The 21308-nt window shown below is 41.2% G+C and overlaps 2 protein-coding genes across 5 annotated transcripts in view; one reads left to right on the top strand and one right to left on the bottom strand.

Annotated features, from left to right (window-relative positions):
• Nucleotides 1–732: 732 nt before the first annotated feature.
• TMEM254 (transmembrane protein 254) lies at nucleotides 733–7437 on the top strand. Its single transcript, XM_005520818.3, has 4 exons — nucleotides 733–859; nucleotides 2382–2485; nucleotides 3674–3733; nucleotides 5877–7437. Exons 1-4 carry the CDS (start codon nucleotides 755–757, stop codon nucleotides 5995–5997), a joined length of 390 nt encoding a protein of 129 aa, XP_005520875.2. The 5' UTR covers nucleotides 733–754; the 3' UTR covers nucleotides 5998–7437.
• Nucleotides 7438–11691: 4254 nt separating this feature from the next.
• LOC102108079 (uncharacterized) overlaps nucleotides 11692–21308 on the bottom strand; it is a 32849-nt gene continuing 23232 nt past the window's right edge. For all 4 annotated transcript variants that reach the window (XM_005520819.3, XM_014250543.2, XM_014250542.2 and 1 more), the window contains one exon: nucleotides 11692–14626. In XM_005520819.3, coding sequence (XP_005520876.2) covers nucleotides 14528–14626 — 99 coding nt within the window. In that variant the 3' untranslated portion in view covers nucleotides 11692–14527. The remainder of the gene's footprint in view (nucleotides 14627–21308) is intronic.

Raw genomic sequence — 21308 nt, forward strand, 5'->3', positions numbered from 1 at the left:
TTCTTAAACACCTCCAGGGACGGTGACACCACCACCTCTCTGGGCAGCCCGTTTCCATGTCTAATCACCCCAAACTTCCCCTGGTGTGGTTCTGCACTATGTCCTCTTGTCCTGACAATGACTGCCTAGGACAAGAGACCAATTCCCACCTGGCTACACCCTCCTTTCGGGCAGTTGTACAGAGCGATAAGGTCTGCCCTGAATCTCCTGGTCTCCAGGCTAAACAACCCTGGCTCCCTCAGCTGTTCCTCACATTGCTTGTGTTCTAGACCCTTCACCAGCCTTGCTGCCCTTCTCTGGACACATTCCAGCAGCTCAACATCCTTCCTGAACTGAGGGGCCCCGAACTGGACACAGCACTCGAGGTGTGGCCTCACCAGTGCCAAGCACAGGGGGATGATCCCTTGCCTGCTCCTGCTGGCCACACTATTGCTGATCCAGGCCAGGCTGCCATTTGCCTTCCTGGCCAAGTGGCACCGTGCTGCCTCATATTCAGCCAGTGCCGACCAGCACCCCCGGTCTTTTTCCGCTGGGCCACTTCCCAGCCACTCTGCCCTCGGTCCGGGAGGAGCCCACACTCGGTAGCACCGGGACTCCTTCCAGCCGTAGGAGGGCGGTGCCAGGCCGGCCCCCGCCCCGGGCCCGAGGGCAGTGCCCGCCCAGGCCCGCCTCCCTCCCGCCCGGCACCGCCCCCCTCAGCCCGGCCTTAGCGGCGGCGGCGGCGCGGCCCGAGCTCACAGCGCGGCCCGGCGGGATGGCGGCGGCGGCGGCGGAGCGCGGCCGCGATGGCAGCTGCCACTTCCAGCGCTCCCGGCTCATCTGGATGGTCGCCATCATCTTCGGCATGATCCTCCTCGGCGTAAGGAGCGGCGCGGGGGGGGAGGGAGGGAGTCCACTCAGAAGCCGCGGGGTGCGTGGAACAGCTTCCCTGAAGCGTCCTGTTGTCCGCCGAAACGCCGCTCCCTGAAATAAACGAGGAGAAAAGGGAAACCAGAGGTGCTGGTTTGGCTGCGCAGGGAGGAGGCTGGGCAGAGCCGTGCAGGAAGGCCAGTGTGAGGGAGAAACCGCTTGGCCTGCGAAGGGCAGCGGGGCCGTGGCGCTGGGGGCGCGTCCCGGGCCCGGTCAGAGCATCCCGGGGCGCGGGGCTGTGCGGGACTGGTGCCCCGGGAAGGGGCTGCAGCACTCCCAGAACTGGGAGCTGAGGCACTGAGCATCGACACAGCTCGCTCCCGGGCAGCGGTGGGGCATGTCAGTCCATAAGGTGCATTTACAGGTAAGGGCTTTAGGCACGGGCTGTACGAGGTGATGGTGTTGGAAAACACAAGAGTTTAGCCACCATGTTATCTTAATTTCTTTAAACGGGCTTTGGCTACCTTGAGTTGGATTACTGGAGCAGGGATATTAATGGCTATTTCGATGTATCTGAGGAGTTTATGAAAGTCATTCCTTGACTTTCACATGTGATTTTCCTTCTGTTTGCACAGATTTTCTAAACTTAAGAACCATCACTGTAAAAATGATGGTCAAGGCACATCAAGCAACTCACAAAACAGTTTTTGCACTGTTTCAAGAAACAGAATGAGCTTTAAGCAGATTCCCTGTTTAAACCCATCACCTTGCCACATCTTTGGTATAGCTAAACTTACATTTAGTGAGAAACTGCAGTGTTGATACCAGAAGGCAGTGTGAACTTTGGCCTGACCGAGCGGTCACTTTACATCCTCAATGGACTCTGAAGTGCACAGCTCATCACTCACTGCCTGCTTCTCCTCCCTGGCTTTGAAATCAGGGTGCACAGTGGTAAACACCGTGGACAGCTCTGTGACAGGAAAGAAACTGCATCTCTGGTCTTGGGAGTCGTGCTTAGTTATCTTCTGTGCCCTGTTAAAAATAAAAAAAAAATCTGACATTTTCTTTTTTAGGGGACAAAAGAAGACTGATCCCCTACTTTTAGATAAATAGTTATTCCTCTTATACAGTGTACTCATTGTTTGGCTTCTTCAGGTCACTTGCCTCAGATTAACTTCTTCAGGACAGAGACAATGTAGGTTTTGCAGCTTCCATGTCTAATAGGTAATGAGCTTACAACTTAAAGGCCACTTAACATGCAGATGCACTCTTGGTACCCAGACAGCAACCTTAAACTTATCCCCTTGGCATCTGGTATGTCAAGGAATAGAAATTCCCTAGTTGTTATCTTTCAAAGGCTACTGGAAGAATATGGTCCTTGGACAAGGTTAGTGGAATGAAAGAATTTAAGTACTAAGAATAAATGAGCCCTAAACTAATGGGGTTCAAAAATAAAGCTATTTTGAAGGTTAAATTGATTCTACCTTGAAGTAAGATAACTATCTTCTTCTTTTTTTTTTTTTTTTTCCTAGTGGGTAACACTTTGGCCTTCCACTATACCTTATAGTTACTTGGGAATATTTGGTACCTTTCTTAATTATTTAGTGGAGCACCACCACAAATGGGTATGCTACGGGTAAGTTATATTTGACTGTGTCATTATTTTGCCTCTCTCTGACTCTTGTACTTAGTCTGTGTTAACAAGCTTTCCTGTAACCCAGTTGTTAATTAGATTTAAAGAGCTCTCCTTTCAAGCTCATTACAATTAAGGGTGTGGGGTAATAAGTATGTAGAGGACTAGACAGGATAAGACCAGTTTGATAGTTTAAAAATTCAACTTCGAGTTTGGCATCACTGGTGGCTTAACAAGAAAGGGAAAAAAGTTAAGATACTACTTTTGATGAGTTATTAGCCCAAAGTTATACTTGTATCAGCTACTGAAAGTCTTTTTTTTCCTCTAGTTGTTACTTGAGCAGTTCTTTCTTTAGGAGTCTTTTACATCCAGCTTCAATTAAAGCACATACTGTACCCTGGTACTCACTTATTCTGATCTAATGAGAAATAACCTGCTGAATAAATTGCATAGTGCTAAGTTTTGCTGGGGTACAAAACTTAATTTTTGCTACTTTAATTAACAAAAGAGCCAAAAAATATTTCCTTGAGCTCAGTGACTTCCTGTAAAGCTAGAAATCAGTAGGGCTTTCTTGTTTATTTTTCCATTCATCATGTAGAACCTTCATCTTTTCTCAGAACATCTTTTGCTTTAGCAAGGTATTGGATTAATCCTAACTGAATATCCTGTCTTTTTTTTTTTTCCTACAAAAGCTTCTGTATAAAAATTTGTAGGCCAAGTGTGGCTTATGAAGTCACATTATATATTCTGAATCTATACATACAGTTGTTTTTGTAGAACTAAATCTGTAAAAACTTAAGTAGCTCTTTAGGACCACTAAAAATACTTGTGTAAGTAAAAGGATAGATTTTGCATGCTTAACTAAGATTAACTTGTACTGCTTTCACTAAGCATTTGGCTTTTTGGCTTAATCTAAGTGCTGAAAGTTTTGGAAGCCTAGTGGATACTTCAAATAGCAGGTCAAGGCCTATTTGCACAAGTTACAATTGTTCTGATTTTCTCAGTGGACTTCAGTTTCTTTGAAGTACACTTGTGGGTTTTTTTCAAGATGAAAAACACCCCTTCCTTTCTAGGTTAAAATAAGTTGTCACTTCAGTGCTTCTAGATTTATATTCTCTGCATAATGCATCTTGGATACAACAGCCTTCTCCCTGATTTTCAACAAAATAAACCATGTTTTCTTTCCACCAGGTTCTGGATATCCTGGTTGATTCACGTAGTGGAAGCTCTCTACGGTATTAAGTTATGCCAGTAAGTTGTTCCCTCCTCTCACTCCAACATAGGTTCTTTGCAAAGGATTTCTGAATCAAGTAACACAAGCTATAGACTGATTGTGGTGGCTCTCAGCAGCAGTGAGTTGAGAGGATGCTGGTGAAATTCTTGCTGCAGTGATAGTTTGCTGTCCTCCACAGTTGGTTGCTGCCAGTCCTCTCAGTGGTTACTGTTGTGCAGAGCAGCAAAACCAAGGGCTGGCAACTTGCAGAATTGGCAGCAGCAGGGTTTGCCAGAGCTTGTCTGGCGGCCTCTGAACTCCCTGTTCACTGGGTAACACTGCTGCTCAGGAGGCAGAGGGGGCAATAGATAGTGTAGAAATAGTCTGATAACTTCAGGTGTTAAAATTTTATCAGATCTTACCTCATCAGGATTGCGATACTGCTAATTACACGCTTAAACAATTGCGTCTGTATTGTGAGAATACAATGGGACACTTTCATCTGGGGACTCTTTCAAATCTACTTGCATCTGCAGGTCAGTGGGATAAAATACATGAACTGATTGGGCTGTGCAAGCCAGGCCATCTCAGCCTTATGTGAGGATAACAATTTACCTGGAAAGGAGCGCTGTCCAGACACATCATCCTTCTGTTCATTTGACCTGGGGTTGCAGTAATTCAGAAGAATGTAGATACTTGTTAAGTTCTCATGCTCTGCAGAGTAGGTGACCAGTCTGTTTGCCATGATACAAATGATGGGTTTCCACTTCATTTGAGTGCTGCCTGTCCCAGGCTTCTCAGGTAACAGCTCTTGAAAGCAACAAGATTTTGTTTCATGCAACGCTGCAGAAGTGTTTTTTTTAAGATAGTAGAAAATGGATGAATAATTACTTCCTTCAGAATTAGAGTTAGTAAAAAATTTGTGTTTATCAGACTCTCATTTTAAGTTATGTAGCTTTAAAGTTAAAACTTTAAGCCTGAGTGTGTAAATAAATGGATATCTGGGCCTAAGGTGACTTTTAAGTATGAGAAAACTTGACTACCAGTGAACATACCAAATTCGTGTATTGTAATTAATTTTACTAATGAAGTTTTACAGAGTAGTGTTAAAACCCACAAAAAAACCCCAAAAACCAGAGATAGCCTGCCCATCATCATCTCATCAGGAATGCTGCTTTAGAGTATCAAACAGTTGTACTTCTTTGAGCACCAAACACCATTTATTTTTACTTATCTAACAGTTATGTCTACATTGCAACTTCACAAAGGAGGCACAAGGAAAAACTGTGAGGACTCAGATGCAAATTTGTTAATCAGCAGTAGTATTGTCATTGGCTCTTGGCCTGCATGTGATCTATTTATTAAGCTTGCTTTGTAGTAACAGGTAAATTTCTTAAGCTCTTGTTCTCCAGGTTCTGCACTAATTTGAAAACACTGCAGCTGGGATTATAAACAAAAAAACACAGCTATGCCTGACAGAATTGTTTACTGGAAATGTGCAATCCTTTGGGTTTGCTGTTGTGTTTGTACTTGTTCCTTTCAGTAGAGCACTTCTCAAGAACAATGGAGGAGAAAATGCCACTTTCTGTAGCATACAGAAAAAGTCACATATGTTACATCAAAACTAACGTAGGAAGGCCTCTCCTTCATAAATAAGGTGAAATGCCTTCAGCCCTTTCACCTGTTTTTGTCCAGCCACAAATTCAGGTACCAGTGTTTCTCTATCCCTCATCACAGTCATTGTCAGATCTCTGCCCTGCCAGCATAAAGTCTCCCTTGACTAACACAGTCAACAAGAAATGATACTCAGACTTCTGTATTAAGATCAGTATTGAGCTACTCCAGTTTCTTGGTTCTTTGCACACAAGCTTCTGGGATAAGTAATTTCAAAGATTGAGATTGAGATTGCAATTTATATATTGTTGAGGAAATTGTATGCATAGAATGTTTGAAAGACCTTTTTGTTCAATAAATAGCTTAAAATCCTAAAACCACAAGAACTGGTAATGTTTAGTTAGCACAGGAAGTGTCTCCGTAGATGGAAACTAATGTGCTGAAATGTTCTAATCCAGTCTGAATCTCAAGGATGGGTGGAGATGGCTAACCTTACTTTATAAGTACCAACACAGCTTGCAGGAGTATAAGTTTTTTGACACTTTTTGTGGTTTTGTTATGTTACAGAGCTAAAGGAATCACTGACCCGGCTGTCCAGTTTCAATGGTTCGTTCAGACCCTTTTATTTGGATATGCTTCCTTTGGTCTCCTGGTGTCTTACAAGCCTGCAGCCAAGAAGCAGTACTAGAAGACAATGGAAGAAGTCACTTCTCACATACTTCATCTCATTTTTCTGAAAAGACCCCCACATACATGTCTAGGTGCTGTAATTAATTAGCTAAACTACATTCCTGCTGCATGATGCAGTGCCCTTCTCCCCAAGCAACTCTCCTCTTACTAAGCAACAACTAGAATTCCCAGGGCCCTGTGGATAGTTCAGCAGAAAATCAGCCCTGCAGTCTTGGTACTGCCAAATTGTAATCCTATTTATTATGCAAGAAGCCGTAAGTTGCTCCTTTGCAGATTTTGACATGTAAACTCTGTCACTGACAGCTGGTAGCAGTGATTGATAAATTACCTTTTCATGAGGAGAATTGTTCTTCTACAACAGGGAGGGTTATTGACAGCCACAAGGCAGCTTGTACCTGTCTTGTAATAAGATTTAAATTTACCTATGTTTTCTCTATTGGACTGATGTTGTTGTTAAAGCCTACTCTTTGTACTTGCTTTGTCTCCTTGTTTTGTTCCACAGAGGACAGACCACTGTACTGCTGCAGGCACATTGAAAAGACCACGTCTCAGCTCAGGCTGAGGTGCAGTGAGCTTGGATACATAAAGCACTTTAACTGGGTTTGATACAAGTGCCTTAAAATTCATGCAGCGTGACCTCATCTTTTAATGAAGATTTTAAGTTACAAGTTACTATAGTATAAAGTAGCTTTGAGGGCAGCTTTTTTGTAAAGTAATTTATTATCCAAAGAAAAAAAAATATTGCTCAAAAATCTAGCTGAAAAGTTGATATTTGGGAATGAAATTAGACATAGTGAATAAACATATAGCACTGTTTCCCAGATGCTGGTCTTCTGAAACCTAAGGTTGAGAGACCATCATAAGCACCCCTCAAGAGTATTTCCCGTATGTGTAGTGAGTCTTGAGTCTTCCATCAGATTGTCTTTTACTTTTGAATATTTGAACAAGAATTTAGCCTGTGTAGTTTTAGCACTTTTAAAAGGAATAACTATTTGAAGTACTAACTCTGGTGCAGGGAGAAGTTTTATCATACTGCTTGCCATGATACTGTTCTGGAAGAAAGGGTAAGAAAAGGTTGTTTCTGTACCTCTAAGATCTCCACAAGGCAGTAATGAATAACTTTGTGCCCAGTGCAGTACCTACAGACTGTAATACTTCAATGTGGGAAGCCTTATTCAAGCACAGGTACATGAAGTTTTTGCTTTCAGTGGGTACTAAAAGCACGGAGAACTGAAGGGTTTGACATGGTGGTTTCTTTGTGGTTTGGGTTTTGTTGTTGTGTTTAATGGCAAACTGTTAACTTAAATATTTTATAGAGAAGTAGAAACCCGTTCTGTGGCTATAAATCCAACAGGAATGTCAAGAGCCTGAGCTTCGTTTTACTGTGTAACCTTTTGTCTTAGTCTGTGACCCTGGAATAAAGATTTTTAAAAAGTGAGGAAGTTGTTTTTCTTTCTAATTCATCCTAGAAATAAAATGCCCCTACAAAATACATAGAAACCTTCTTGCCACCATTATCAGTGTTCACACTTGCAACACCCAGGATCAGCTTTTTGGAGTCCCATCACTGACACGACACTATGCTGCCTTCCCCTCCCATGGCCAGGTTGCCCTCTAAGCACTGGTCAGGCTCGGCCTCAGCCTTTCCACTGGGCTCTGGGATGGCTACAGGTAAATCACAGCTGTGAGATGTTAACTACATCCTGTTAGACTCCCCCTAATTAGACAGGCTTCCTTTTAGACTGGCGATGGCAAAGCTACAGTAGGAAGCTAGAGTAGAAAAAGTTATGTAGTGCTTTAGTTAAAAAAAATTATCAAGTCAGAACAAGTTTTAGCCAGGCACAGCACCATTGTTAGAAGCCTCTCTGGGAATTTTTTTTGTTAAGGATGACAGATTTCAGCAGCTTTCACTGTGAAGGTTGCTGGGCCTTGCTTATCAAAGATTTTGCAGCTTTGCTTTTTTTTTGCAAAAAAATGCAACTCCCAGGTATTCATCTACCTTCAGACACTTTCCCTAGCCTTTGCTTTTCAGCAGTTCAGTTTTAACACTTGTTTTAAAAAAACACAGAAAACCTGTAAAAATAAAAACTCAAAACAAAAGCCAACCAGTGTTTGCTGCCAGCCTCTGTCCCAGAGCTGTAAACAGCACAGATACCTGTTTGATAAAGTTTTGGAGGCTTCACAACACAATCCCAACTGCAAACCTGAGGAGTATGGGATAAGCTGACTGGCCTTGAGGAAAAGGAAGAAACCCACAGCATGACAAGATCAAAAATAATATTGAGATACCATTTCTGAGTAAGTGTTTATAGTGCCTGTAACATCACAGTAAGATAAACATACCCTTAATATGTTACAAAATTATTTTAAAAGCTATCAGGAGCACAAATCCAGGTTGGCACCACACTCAGCTCACAAAGACACACATTCCTGGCTTTGACAGGCTGGAAACGCTGCTGGTTACAACAGACACAAGCATTTCTCCAGGCTAGTCCAATAGCAGCAATAAAGGATCACTCTTAATCACTTAGAGCAACTCTTCTTTCCACTGCAATCAAAATGCCCTTTACGCAACAGAAGGGCAGAGCAGCAGAAGTGTACCCTGTCTTCCCAAAGGCTGAGCTGGGTGTCAAACCATCCCCAGCAGCACCCAACCCACCCTGCTTGCCAGAGGAAAACACTTGTAAATCAAGAAATTCACTGTAACAAAATATTTTAAAATATTGCTTCCCACTGAGAGGAATGAACCCAAATGAAACATACAGAAGAGCTTTTACTTTTGAAAAAGACCACAAAATAAGAAGGTAAATCATCAGGAAATGATGGAGATGACATCAATAAAAGTTTCTCAGGATGGATATTTCTGCCAGCTGGGCTGGTGACAGCAGTGAAAAATAAATGCCCATTTCAAATTGGAAAGAGGAAAAAAAACCCAACCTTTGCTATGAAAGCTAAGTGCAAGACTGGGTATGCATTATATTAACAATGTAAAGTAGATGCCAAGAAAATTTAAAGCAACCAAGCCTGTTTTTTCTAGACATATAAAAAACCAACCCCCATTCGTTGTTTATTTGACCTGAATTGGTGATCAAAATAAATTATTTCATGCAAGTCACAACCACATCACTTAAAGCAGTACTTTTATGCTGGGATTGCTTAGTAGCTTTGTTGTGGAAGAAAACAAAGAAACCACCCAGATCCATTTTCACCCTTAAATCATAATATATGGAAATGAGTGTAATTTATGCCTTCAAGACAAGTTATCTGGACCAGCATGTCTACCAAATCACTGTTCAAATCAAGCTTTGTTGAGGAGATCTGGATGTGTGGATGAGGGTCAGGACATGTAACATCAGCTCAGAAACACTGCTGAGCCTGAACAGAAGCAGTGAGAGGTCTCCCACCCATTTTCACAAACTTCTGAAGCCTTCAGGGCTGTAGCTCATTTTTGTGAGGGAGTGATGAAAAACTTCTCAGAATCTCAATATGTTGTCTTGCATTGCCTCTTTTTCATGCTGACCTAGATTTTTCTAAACACAACAGGAGTCGACTGAGCCAGACTTTGGAAATACCCAAGTGTTGGGTTAATTGAGGATAGTTAATTTGCTCTGGGGCTGGGCAGCTGGGCCCCTGCAGAGCAATAGCGCCCTGGTGAAGCTGGGGGAATGGCCTCCCTGGTCACTGCCACGGAATCTGCAGTGAATTTGACCACTATAGGCAAGACCCTTGAGGTCCCACTGTCTGATGGTTGTGGACATTCTGGTACATCTCTGTATGCAAGAGCTACATGAACAGTTCAGGAAATTACCATTGCTTGTTGAAAGCAAAAGAAACAAAATCTCTCAGTATTTCCTTTACTCCTGCTCCTCAGAGGAGCAGTAATACTATGGCACAATCCACGTGCTGTACTAGACCCTAGACAGCCCCTGCAACTCCAAACATACCTACAGCACATGCATGAGGGGAAGGAGGAGAGAGGAGGAAAAGGAGGTGTAAGGAACATTATTGTATCATTTATCAGTGTTCTTCAAGACCATTTTCACAAAGGAAAACCACTCAGGTGCCCTTTGTGGGAACACACAGGGTAACCAATTTACTGAGTTTAGCAATTACACAATTTAAAATGTCCTTGTAAAGACAATTCTAGGCCTTTTATCAAAAGGAAAGCCACGTCCTTCTCCAAAATTTCAGAAGTGTGAAGGATAGGGATTTTCATAGTTGCAATCTGGCCCTGCATCCCCCCACACCAGTAAATCAGAAGCAGATCAGAGTGCCTGCATTTAAAGGAGCTTTCAGACATCAACAGCACAGGACAAGCCCCAGTATCCTTTGTGTGGATGCACTCAGATATGACTGATCTGGCTTTGTCCTTAAGGACTCCTCATTTCTTCAGTCTGACAGGCTGTATGGGCTGAGCTGTGTGGGATGTTGATCATTATTGACATACTTCAAAACTTTCATATTTTATTAGAACATTTTCCAAATACTGCCCCCACTTTTTGCTGCAGCTTTAAAAAAAAAAAAAAATGTGCTTTTGAACAATGGGAAATTCATCAGCTCAGGAGAGCACAATATACTGAAGGATTCCTCCTCCTTTGAGATGTAGCAAAAGTTTGGGAACACATGACAGCAAAGAGTTGTAACAGAAGAAAACTCTACGAACTTCAACACCTTATACATGGCTGACTGCTTACAGTAAAATAAACTGCAGAGAAAGTGACCATCCAATAAATGACTGGAGGGAATTACAGCCCAACCCCAGAGAGTTGCAGTTGACTTTTCCATTCAGTAAACCATATGTCTATGTTTGGGTCTAGCAAAAATTTAACCATTACATGTCAAATGCACTTACTGCATTGTGGGATGGGGAATTTGTGAATCTCCCAGAAGCAGTAGGCCGGAAGGCAAGGTGCTGCCTGTAAGGACATGTATAGGGAGATGAACTGCTCCTGATGCTGCAAAAACATGCACTGGCAGGGATTTAGATGTTAATCCCCTGCTAACAGGACCTGGCTGAAAAAATTAAAGAATTGTGTGTGGGAAGAGATTTTGCTTCAATTTAGGATGCACCTTATTTGGATCAGTCCTGGGAAGAAGATGTGCTGTGCCCCTGACAAGCAGTGTGTGCCTAGGACAGCTCCCAAAGTGGCTTAACTCCAGTGGAACCGCCTGGGTCATCTTGGGCCTCTGGAGACAAGGAACTGGTAAATCACACTGGTAAATCACACTGGTAAATCACACTGGCAAATCAAACTGGTAAATCACCGGTTTCCCAAAGTTTGTGATGATTGCCATGAGAATCTCTGAGAGCTGACTCAGCTGATCTCATGGACTTCTCTCTCCTGAGCCCAGCCCAGGACATGCAGCACCCACGCGGTCCCCACTGCCCAGGAGCACAGAAAGCCCAGCCCAGGCCCAGGGCGAGGAACATCACCTCCTCCTCTGGCAGTGAGGAGAGGCCCTGCTGGGCTTCCACCTTGCTGGGGAGCAGGCCAGCAGCCTCCCCTGCCACTCCACAGGGCCCCTGCAGCCATCCTGCCCAGCTGCACTCTCTTCCCTGGCAGCCCAGAGCTCCCCCTCGCGTGAATTATGTGGATTTTGAGCCAGTGTCAATGACAGAGATAAGAAAAATATTAACTCTGATTTCTTAAAGTGAGGCTGCTATCAGTATCACACAAGAGAATGACAAATCTTTCATTGCTGGTTGTAGCAGAATTTTAATTATTTTTCAAATAAATACAATGCTTAGATTTATATTTTGCTGATATAACCATTAGTAAAATTTTTACATAATCATTAAAGTTATTTTTCAAGGTATATAAGAACACTCTATATAAAAATACTTCTTTAAATAAAACATTCAAAACCACATTTTTAGATCTTTGAAATGCTGTAGATCTTATTATATTTTATAATTCAAAAAGGAAAAGGTTAGCAGCACAGGTATTTCATTATTCTTTCCAAGCATACATTCATTTAAATGTCTCATTTTTGAGGGTTTTTCCCCTTGGAAGATCTTAATTTTATCACTTAAGCCAATGAGACCTCAATAAAGGCAATATCAAATGAAAAACACCTCTGGTATTATTATATTCACATATAAGTGTTTATTACTGAAGAGTAATTTAGACTTTAAAGTATACTTAAAACAATAAAAATAAAATCAAACTGCAAATATCATGTTTGACATTTAAAGCACCTTCTGGACATCACCTTCTTTCTCCCCCACTGCAAACACATTCCAAAATCATACAGTGATTTCAAGTGTATTGATTTTTGGTTCCTCTATCTGCTACATCTGCTTGCCCCAGGTTTGTGAAGACTTGCTAAATGCAGTTCCCGCTGATTAGGAAAGAAGTCATTAATGCTCTGAGCTTTTAAAACAATAACATCCAGGAAAATACAAAATTTTAAATCAAATATCCAGACAGCAGAACCTGTTGGCCACTAGTGAGAACTTTGGTTATAAAACTCCATTTTCTTCTCATGGAGGTACCTGAGACATCCTCAAAATTTCCTGAGGCTTTTGCCAAAAAACACGAGAGGCTAATTATACCCTTATCGATAGTGGGTTTTCACCCCAAATCTGCTCGTTGATAAGTGGTTCATTTCTTGTTCCAATGGAAGTAGCAAGTATGTAATATGGACTCTGTCATCTATTTCCATACAGATTTCTTAAACTCTTCTGACAGTGGAGAAAGGAGTTGTGTCTGACAGGACACAGCTGTGATTTACAGGACCAAGGCCTATACCCATCATTCGGGATGGCCAGGAGGGAACAAAACTAACCACTGGGGCATCAGTAATTTTTACTTCCATGTGCAAACCAACATAGTCCTTCCAAAAAGAGACCAAATCTGTCAACTTCTATTTTTTGTCCACCATTTGTCAGACTCTGTGCTCCTGCTCCTTTGTGAACCACAACAAGAAGGAGCAAACACATTATGTCCCAGAAAAAGAATACTGCAGAGACAGCCAAAATGCTGTGCTTCTCATCCAATCTGGCCTGTGTAAGCTACAGAGGGAGATGGATCATGGAACCACTGAATAGTCTGGCTTGGAAGGGACCCCAAAGACCATTTATTTCCAACCTCCCTGTCATGCAGTTCTGTTCAGTAGACAAGGCTGCTCAAAGCCCTGACCAACATGACCTTGAATCCTGCCAGGGATGGGGCACCCATAACTTTTCTGGGCAACCTGTGTCAGTGCTTCACCACCCTCACAGTAAAGCATTTCTTCCTAATACCTAACATAAATCTTTCCTCTTTCACTTTAAAGCCATTGCCCCAGGTCCCATGCTGCTTTTCTGTAGGCCCTTTTTAGGTACTGGAAGGTTCTATAAAGTCTTTCCAGAGCTGAAGTTAAATTCTGCCCAAATGAAAAGGGATAACTTTGTTGTGTGCACATTCAGAAGAGGGCCTGAATTTCTCTTACATTTCTTGCCATCCCACTCAGTTATATTATTAGTTGGTCTCTGCCTGTAGTGATAAAAATGGTATTTAGGTCAATGTGTTCTTTGTTAATTGCATTAGCCACGTCCCTAAGACTTAGGCTTCCTCTTCTCTCAGCACTGCCTTTGGCTATAAACATGTGGTCTTTAAATATATGTCACTATTAACAGAGTGCTTAATCTGTCAGGTGAGATGGATAGAGTCTGTTTTAGACAGACTAAGATAATCAGTGGAATGCTAATTACAAAATTCACCTGGATAGCGAGACCCCTTTTTTATATAGAAACACAAGACAGTTTATATGCTACTTTTTATACTGAGTCTTCAAAAGCAGAGGTAAGAAATACATTTGTGTTCTGTTCATGAGCCCTAATCATACTCAATACTTTTTTTTCAATGTCTGCAAAATATTTTGTAATTTTATTTTGCAAATAGGATCATTTTCCCTTGGGAAAAAATTAATATTGTATTGGCTTTTATCTTCCAAGGGTTTTTCTATCTGTGTTTAAATCACCTTCTATTAGCATAATTTTTCATCACGTGGTAGCAAAGATCAGAACAGAAGTGTGTTCAGCCCCACAAACGTGTATGCACATCCTGAAGCAGATTTAACAAACAGAAAACTGCTTCTGCCTTGGAAACAGAAAATTTCTGTACTTGTAGTGTGGCTAAGTCCAGCAGAAGGAGCTGCATTACTTTAACAAGGGGCATCAAAATCAAAAGACCTTTGAGAGGTCTATATTCTGATATAAAGAGAAATGCCTTCTCCTTGTTTGTTTACAGAATATCATTGGAGTCTACAAACTAGCTAAAACCCAGGCAGCCAGCTGATAATGAACTGAGGAATTCCAAACCAGCAGAAACTAGGAGCTTCCCTTAGCTAAACTAAAGTTTTGAGTTTAACATTTTTTTTCTCCCCAAGGATATTTACTACATTTTGAGCAGGAAATAAATAACCTGAAACTATTTGCTAACTGTTCAGCTTTGAAAGATAATATTTGTTGTGAAAGCCTCGAGCCTGGGGCTCTGTGGAATCCTTGTCAGAGGCCCTGGTGCCCCCTCACCGCGCTGTGCCCGTCACCGCTCGGTCCAGGCAGTTGTGGGGTAGCGTTCCAAGAGGGCATTCCTCAGCTGGGCTGTGTGGATCTTGTCTCTGGTCTCCACAGTGCAGATGACCTGAAAAAAGAATTAGGACCATTCCAGATGGCATGGCAGCAAGCTCATACAAAGTAATTTCCAACTTAATCCTAAAATATCGGATATTTTTATCAGTCCTAAATAAAAACTCTGGCCCTCACATCTGCTGTCTATGCAGGTAAGAAAACTGATGTTGCAGACATCTGGGGCTCTTCCAGCCCATCTGCATGGCCATAAAACCTTCCAAAAACCCTACTTTATTGCCTTCAAGGTTTAAACAAGACAGGCTGATCCTCTTCTGGCTACTGGGCAAGGTACCTCTCTGCTCTTGGCCTCCCTGAAGACATCTGTTAGTAGCTTCTCTTTTCCCTTCCCTGGGGTATGTACGTGGCATTGCTGCCACTTCACCCGCCTCTGACTCTTAGCTCACCACATTTCTGTATTTCTAGCAAGTCCTTGTTCCAGAACTTCCATTCTTCAAGCTTTTTATATTCTCCTTCTCTTGTCTGTCATGGAGTTATGCCCAGTTCTTTATCATCTCTGCAGTATTTTGGCTGGTTTCACTTCTCACACACCTTCTTGCTTCATTCTGGCTTTTGTTTGCTTATTGCATCACTTCTAGTTTTCTTTTATGATTGTTCTGCTGCTAAATAAAACAACTTGGGCAAAATGAATCTTGATAGTTTTTTTGAATTCTTCACATGCCTCCATAGGTACAATTGAAATCCTGTCATGTAGCCATTAAAGATAATAACTTCAATGGCATTTTTTCAATTTTTCTATAATCTCTGTTTTTGTGTACTCACATCTCTGCTCCAACACTTGAAAGACTGGGTACTAGAAAAGATGAGGCACCAATGTAAAGGTGCAGAAGGAAAATTATGCTTCACAATTTGAGACTCCTAACTTGCATTACTGCTAGTCCTGCTGGAATAATCACTGGCGTTGAAAGTGCCACATGGAAACAAGACCTCACAGAAACATGGAAATCTAGCAAGGAAAGGACCCAAGATGAGTCACAGTGCAACTACAGAGAGTTCATAGTAACAGGGACATCTACAGAGAGCAGAGAAACAACGAGCCATGATAACATGATGGTGAGCTGCTCCAGACATGCCCTGTCAAAATATTCCTATAAGAGCTGCATCCCTTTTAGAAAGCAACAAGACAAAAAATACTCTAATTTATTTACAAGGACATTTCTAAACAAGACCTTTGAATTCATGTTTTCTGGAACTGTCTTAAAATAACAATAAACCTTTAGCAAAGCTGTTGAATGAAAATATAAAACACTAACACTCCAAGTTAATCTAAATAGCCATAGTTCACTTAGAAAACTGGCTACAGCTTCTCAATATCCATTATGAAATAAGCCACAGATCTGATCTGGTCTTGTAATTCTTCACCTCTTGTGCTGCACATAATTCTATTTGTTGGTCTTTTGGAATACAAATTAGATGCTAATTTCTTCTTCAAAAAAGTGGGATTTAATCTCAAGAGAAGGACAGCCATAGAGGGCAAGTAATAATGAGGAAAGGGGAGAGAGCAGTGATTGGGAAAAGTACCTGAGAGCTCCAATGTACCAAACACCCATTATCCATTCCCTGGTTCATATAAAACCCCTAAAGCTTTGCAATCATATCTTCAAGGGGACATGGGCGTCTCACATGGAGTCTGTAATTAAAAAAAGCAAGATTTTCCTTCTTCCATAGTAATCATGCCTGTTTTGTCCTGAGTAAATCAATTGCTGCCCTTGGAACTAGTCTGGATGTGACAGATTCAGCCTTGAATATCTGGCAGCAAGCCGTCGCTCTGCCCTGGGAGCAAGCATGGGGAAGCATTTTGATTTCTGGCTATTTATCCTCTCTGCCCTTTCCTTCCTGCTCATGATGGAAACCAGGCAGACCTCACTAGACTGGAGCCAGAGAGCTCATGAACAGGTTGGATAACACTGTCATTTTCTTCTAAGCATGCACCACAACCAGCAGCTGATACGGGAGATATTATTCTGTAGTGTATTATAAAAGTAGTAACAGCAACAGCAGCGATAGCAAAAAACTCCAGAAATTCACCTGATTTTTCACAGTTGTCAAAGAGAGGAATAGAGAACATTTGGTCACAGCAGTAGTGAAGAGAGAATCACATAACACCTCAGGGCAGCTGCAGATCCCGGCAGCAGGGAAGGCAGGAATTTAGTTTCTTGCTTAGATTAAGCCAATTTTTAACTGCAGTTTTACTTTCACAAACTGCTCTCTCTTGCTTGCTTCACCTGGGACACATAATTTTCATGAGAGTTGCTCTGTTGCTCCAACAGAGCAACCCTCACGTTCATGGGGAGGTTTATGAGGTTGTATTTTATGTGGGATGCAGAAGCACCCCAGTATCACTCGCTGGAGGAGGTTGCACACTTACCAGTGACCTAAGAATAAGTGCCCCAAAATGGTCTTATTTAAGAATAAATAACATAACCTATTGCCTGATCTTTCTTGTATATCAAACAAGGTAACTTATGAGGACTAGAGAAAAATTTACTTTAAACTTATTTCATACTGGTAAGCCCTCAGAGCTATCATGGGATTTTTGAACCTGCAGAGCTCTTACTGGCTGTGGGGCCAGCTGTGCACAGCACACCTTGCTTTTCTTTGTATCAAAAACCCCACAAAACCACCAACAACTGAGTGCATTTTATTAATTTCTCTCCTACATACCATATCTTTGCTGGATTAAACAAACAAACAAACAAACAAACAATTGTCTGGTCCAGTAAGACCATTAAAATAACCAGCCAGGTAGATCTTTCACAGCATGTAAAGTTCCATTCCCTGTGAACAGGTAATCTAAAGATACATTTCAGCCTAAAGGTTTAGTCAGCCTCTAAGTTTTTTTTCAGAGCAGGCCTACAAGTAATTAAAGACAGAAGAGATTTCACTGAATATTGATGGATTGTGGATTTTATTTAATGACTGGAAATAACTGAGGAAGCAGGACAAAGGCTAAAAAAAATTAAAGGAAAAATTGATTGCAAGCTATTGCTGTGCAACACCAAAATCCAGATGCATAAATCCAAAAACTCTTAGGAATTACAGTGATTTCAAAGAGAGGAAATGTCATAACTTCACAAAAGGAAGAAATTTGCAAAGTTCTGTGCTGAATAGGGTGGGCACCTCTACTCCATTTTCATTTCAAGTTCTCATAATGGAGGCACTTCACTTTTTAGATCATATTTTCCTAGATTTTAAAAATGAATTTTACATGCCTCTCAGCTCCCTGATGCCTACTATCTGTAGGTTGTGTGTGCAAATAAAAGTAGTGGGTGGACATGCTGAGCCAGTGTTAGAGAGCAGAGGAGATGTGAGTAGTACTGCTGAATCAAGAGATTTCAGTCTTTTGTGCTTTTCCAGGCTCCGTGTAAAGCTAATTCTAAAGTAACTAGTGCAGTTCTTTATGTCTGTGAATTATCCATTGAACCTTTGTATCCTTATTCTTTAATTCTAGAAATCATATTCGTCATCTTAAACTGTTGTTGTTGGATTTGCATAATTTTGTGTTCATGATACACCACATTTACCAACATTTTAAGTTTGTTTGCATGAAAGTCATTGGAGTTAAGAGTGAAAACTTTATTTATATACACTTGTTTCAGTTATATTTTTAGAAAAGGGTTTTATTTTAAAAAAATCAGCAACTGGGTAATTCTCTGAATTATTCAGTAAACACCCAGGACAGATTACTTCACATTACAGATTATTTGGTAACAGCAGCTCAGCTGATGGTTTGGGGATCAGCTGTCAGATTGTCCCCAAGGTCAGAGCAATGGAATGCTTGAGAAAGAGTACATCAGCTGTCAGCTGGTTGTGCAACCTGAGCCCTTATCTTTTGGCAATTGGTGCATTTAGGTCGGTGAGCACGAGCAGGAACAAGCTACACCTTACATAAGGCAGGTAATAACCCAGCAGGAACATTCAGACCCTTCCCAGAGCCAGGCTCTCATTCTCCTGCTGGGCCAGGCTGCTCTGTACCACAGACTGCTGTGGAATGCCATTAAAGAGCATGACCAAATTCTTCTGGAGGGCCTCAAAAGAAAAGGAGTGTCGAACTTCCCACTCTCAGTGTCTCCACTTTGCAGCTGGGAAATGGAACATGGAAACACGGCCTTGCCCACGGTCCTGCAGGAAGTGCTTTGGGAATGATAGCGTCCTTCTGCACATCTTGCCTGCTCCTGTGTATTTGTTTCACAGGGCAAAAATGGAATATGTTGGCAACTGGGGACTCTAATCCAAAATATTCCCTTCCAGCCTTTACAAAATGCAAGTTGGCCCAAAAAAATTATTCAAATTAACCAGAGTAGACTAAAATAATTTATTGAGTTCTGGCCTGAGGTGAATGAACTGTATGAGAAAAAAAAGGTATTACACCACACAAAGACAGGAATTCCAGCACCACTGGGAGAATGTTACTGAAAAGAAAAGAAAATATTTGATTTATGATCTAGCATTTTCGGGCACAAACAAGAAGAAGAAGTTATATGGTGGGTGTTCTTTTTACAGCTGGGCTCTTCCAAGTTTTTTTAAAAAAAACAACTTTCAGCATAAGAAGCTGAAGGGGTCTGAAGTGAACAGAGCAGATAACCCATAATGTCAGACAGGAGTGAGCTCAGAGGGAGCACTGCCACCCGCTGAAAAGCTGCTGAGGCAGTTCAAGACCTTACAGACCCTGGAGACTCCCTGCCACTTTGATTATGCTGTAGGTTCAGTGGTGAGAAGACTTTTCTAGAAAACTGATGAGCTCAAAAAAAATTTTTTTTCGACTAGGTTACCCGAGTCCAAAAATTAGACACTTATTAAACAGGCAAGGTGCTGATCTACTTCATAGCAAAGAATGACCTTACTTTATTAAGCTGCTTATTGATTTTGCTCATTGACTTCTCTCTGAGCCAATAGTAATATGAAATTAAAGAGAGTTAAATGGTTTTAAAGAGATTTACAGATGGAAGCAGTTTAAGTGAAAAATTGTCCCAATTGAATCTGGGGAATATTGCTGATGGAGAGCAGAGAGAGTTCACAGAAGCTTCCCCCCATGAATTGGGATGTCCTTTGGATCTCTGTACCCAGTTAACTGGTGATAGCTGATGATTTTTTTCATTAGCTCTGAACTTTCTTTTGTCTAGATATTCCCAGCCATGTAACCTCCTTCAACAGCTGTAAAATGTGAAGCCTACCAGACTGGTTATTTGTCTGGTTTGCTAAGAGTTATTTATTTCAATATAGTGACTTTGGAAGTAGTTTTCTAACCAGTCAGGTAAGAGTTAGGGTGTAGTCCTTTGTGAGAAAGAAATTCAGAATGAGTCACAAGGGAAGAGAATCTGAACTGAAGGTATGAGCAGGCAGAATCCTAAAGAAACTCCCATAATATTCCAAGGAACACAAGCAGCTGATCCCTCTGCACAAGGCACTTCTTACTTTAACATAGACATATTCCTTGCTTATTTTTTAGTTAAAAAATAAACAAATAAACCCTCTTGTTTTTGCCAGTAAAATCTTCCAAAAGTTGTAGTGTTTTCAGAAGTGTAGTTTGAACATAAAATTTCATTTTAGAAAGTCCTTACTTTTCCATGAAATCAGACTATCAGCAAGGATCTTCCCACAGAGTGTTCCAAGTGTGCACTAGAGGAACAAACACTAACCCACAAAGACATTTCACTAGAATGAAAAAAACCCCAAAGGAGCTCTATCATCCTGATAAGTGACCAGAAGCCAAGTTTCTCTTAATTAGAAATAAAAAGGTAAATCTAAAAGGACGATTAAATACTGAGGCAATAATCCTGGCAGGACAGATTTAGTGTTTCAAATCAGCATCTGTGCTCGCTGCTCTGTTCTGTCAAACACCTAATCTATATCCACAGTCAAAAGTACACATTAAAGTCAGAAAGAGATGGGTATAGCTGCAATGCCTTTCTTCTTATTACCACCAGTGCAACACAAGGTGGTAATTTTGGTTCTTGACCCAGGTTTAAATTCATGCCTTATTTTATGTGCCATGATTTACATAACAAATGCTTCAAATATTTTCACGACACAGATCTTTGGCTCTTAGAAACAACAAAATAAAAACCAAAACATCCCTCACAGGTATTAGCTTTACTATGAAAATACGTATTTTTTCTTGTACCTGGATAGAGCAAATTAATTTTGATGCTTAAATATAAAACTCTACATTTTACCCTTTTTGATTACCTGTGTTTTAATTTTTAAAGAAAGCTTCCCAATTCACTAGATGTCACCAGACAGAGGTCTGTATGTTTGGGTCACTACTTTGTACTTCACATCTAATTATCCAATAACCTCTCCCAGACTGATTGAAAGCCATCATGAAAAGCCAAAATCCAATTAAATTATTCAGGGATGCAAATTCCTCCCTTTAATCTTTATGTACAACACTGTCAGATTCTTGAAGTGGACAGGCAGTGAAAATACATTGTGTTTAAAGTGAAGAGAGTAGCACATGGCACCGTTTTCATTCAGGGCCTGTATTTACTAAAAACTTAAAAATAAAACAAAACAAACCACAACCAACCAACCAAAAAAACCCCCAAAACCCTCCATCTAAGACAGTAGTTTTCATTTAATTTGCTTAATAGCATTGATAAAAACTACAAGCCTCACTCCATAAAAATGGCATTGAAAACTTCCAAAGAGTTACAGGTTTTGCTGAATCTAGCCTT

The sequence above is a fragment of the Pseudopodoces humilis genome, chromosome 9 (genome assembly GCF_049639895.1).
Source record: "Pseudopodoces humilis isolate 2021_Gansu_Grassland_sample_001 chromosome 9, ASM4963989v1, whole genome shotgun sequence".
In the NCBI taxonomy this organism is placed as follows: Eukaryota; Metazoa; Chordata; class Aves; order Passeriformes; family Paridae; genus Pseudopodoces; species Pseudopodoces humilis.

Coding starts and splice junctions, on each gene's coding strand:
- TMEM254 (XM_005520818.3), top strand. CDS start 755: ATGGCGGCGGCGGCGGCGGAGCGCGGCCGCGATGGCAGCTGCCACTTC. Junction 2,486..3,673: donor CACAAATGGGTATGCTACGG/GTAAGTTATATT, acceptor TCTTTCCACCAG/GTTCTGGATATCCTGGTTGA. Junction 3,734..5,876: donor TACGGTATTAAGTTATGCCA/GTAAGTTGTTCC, acceptor GTTATGTTACAG/AGCTAAAGGAATCACTGACC.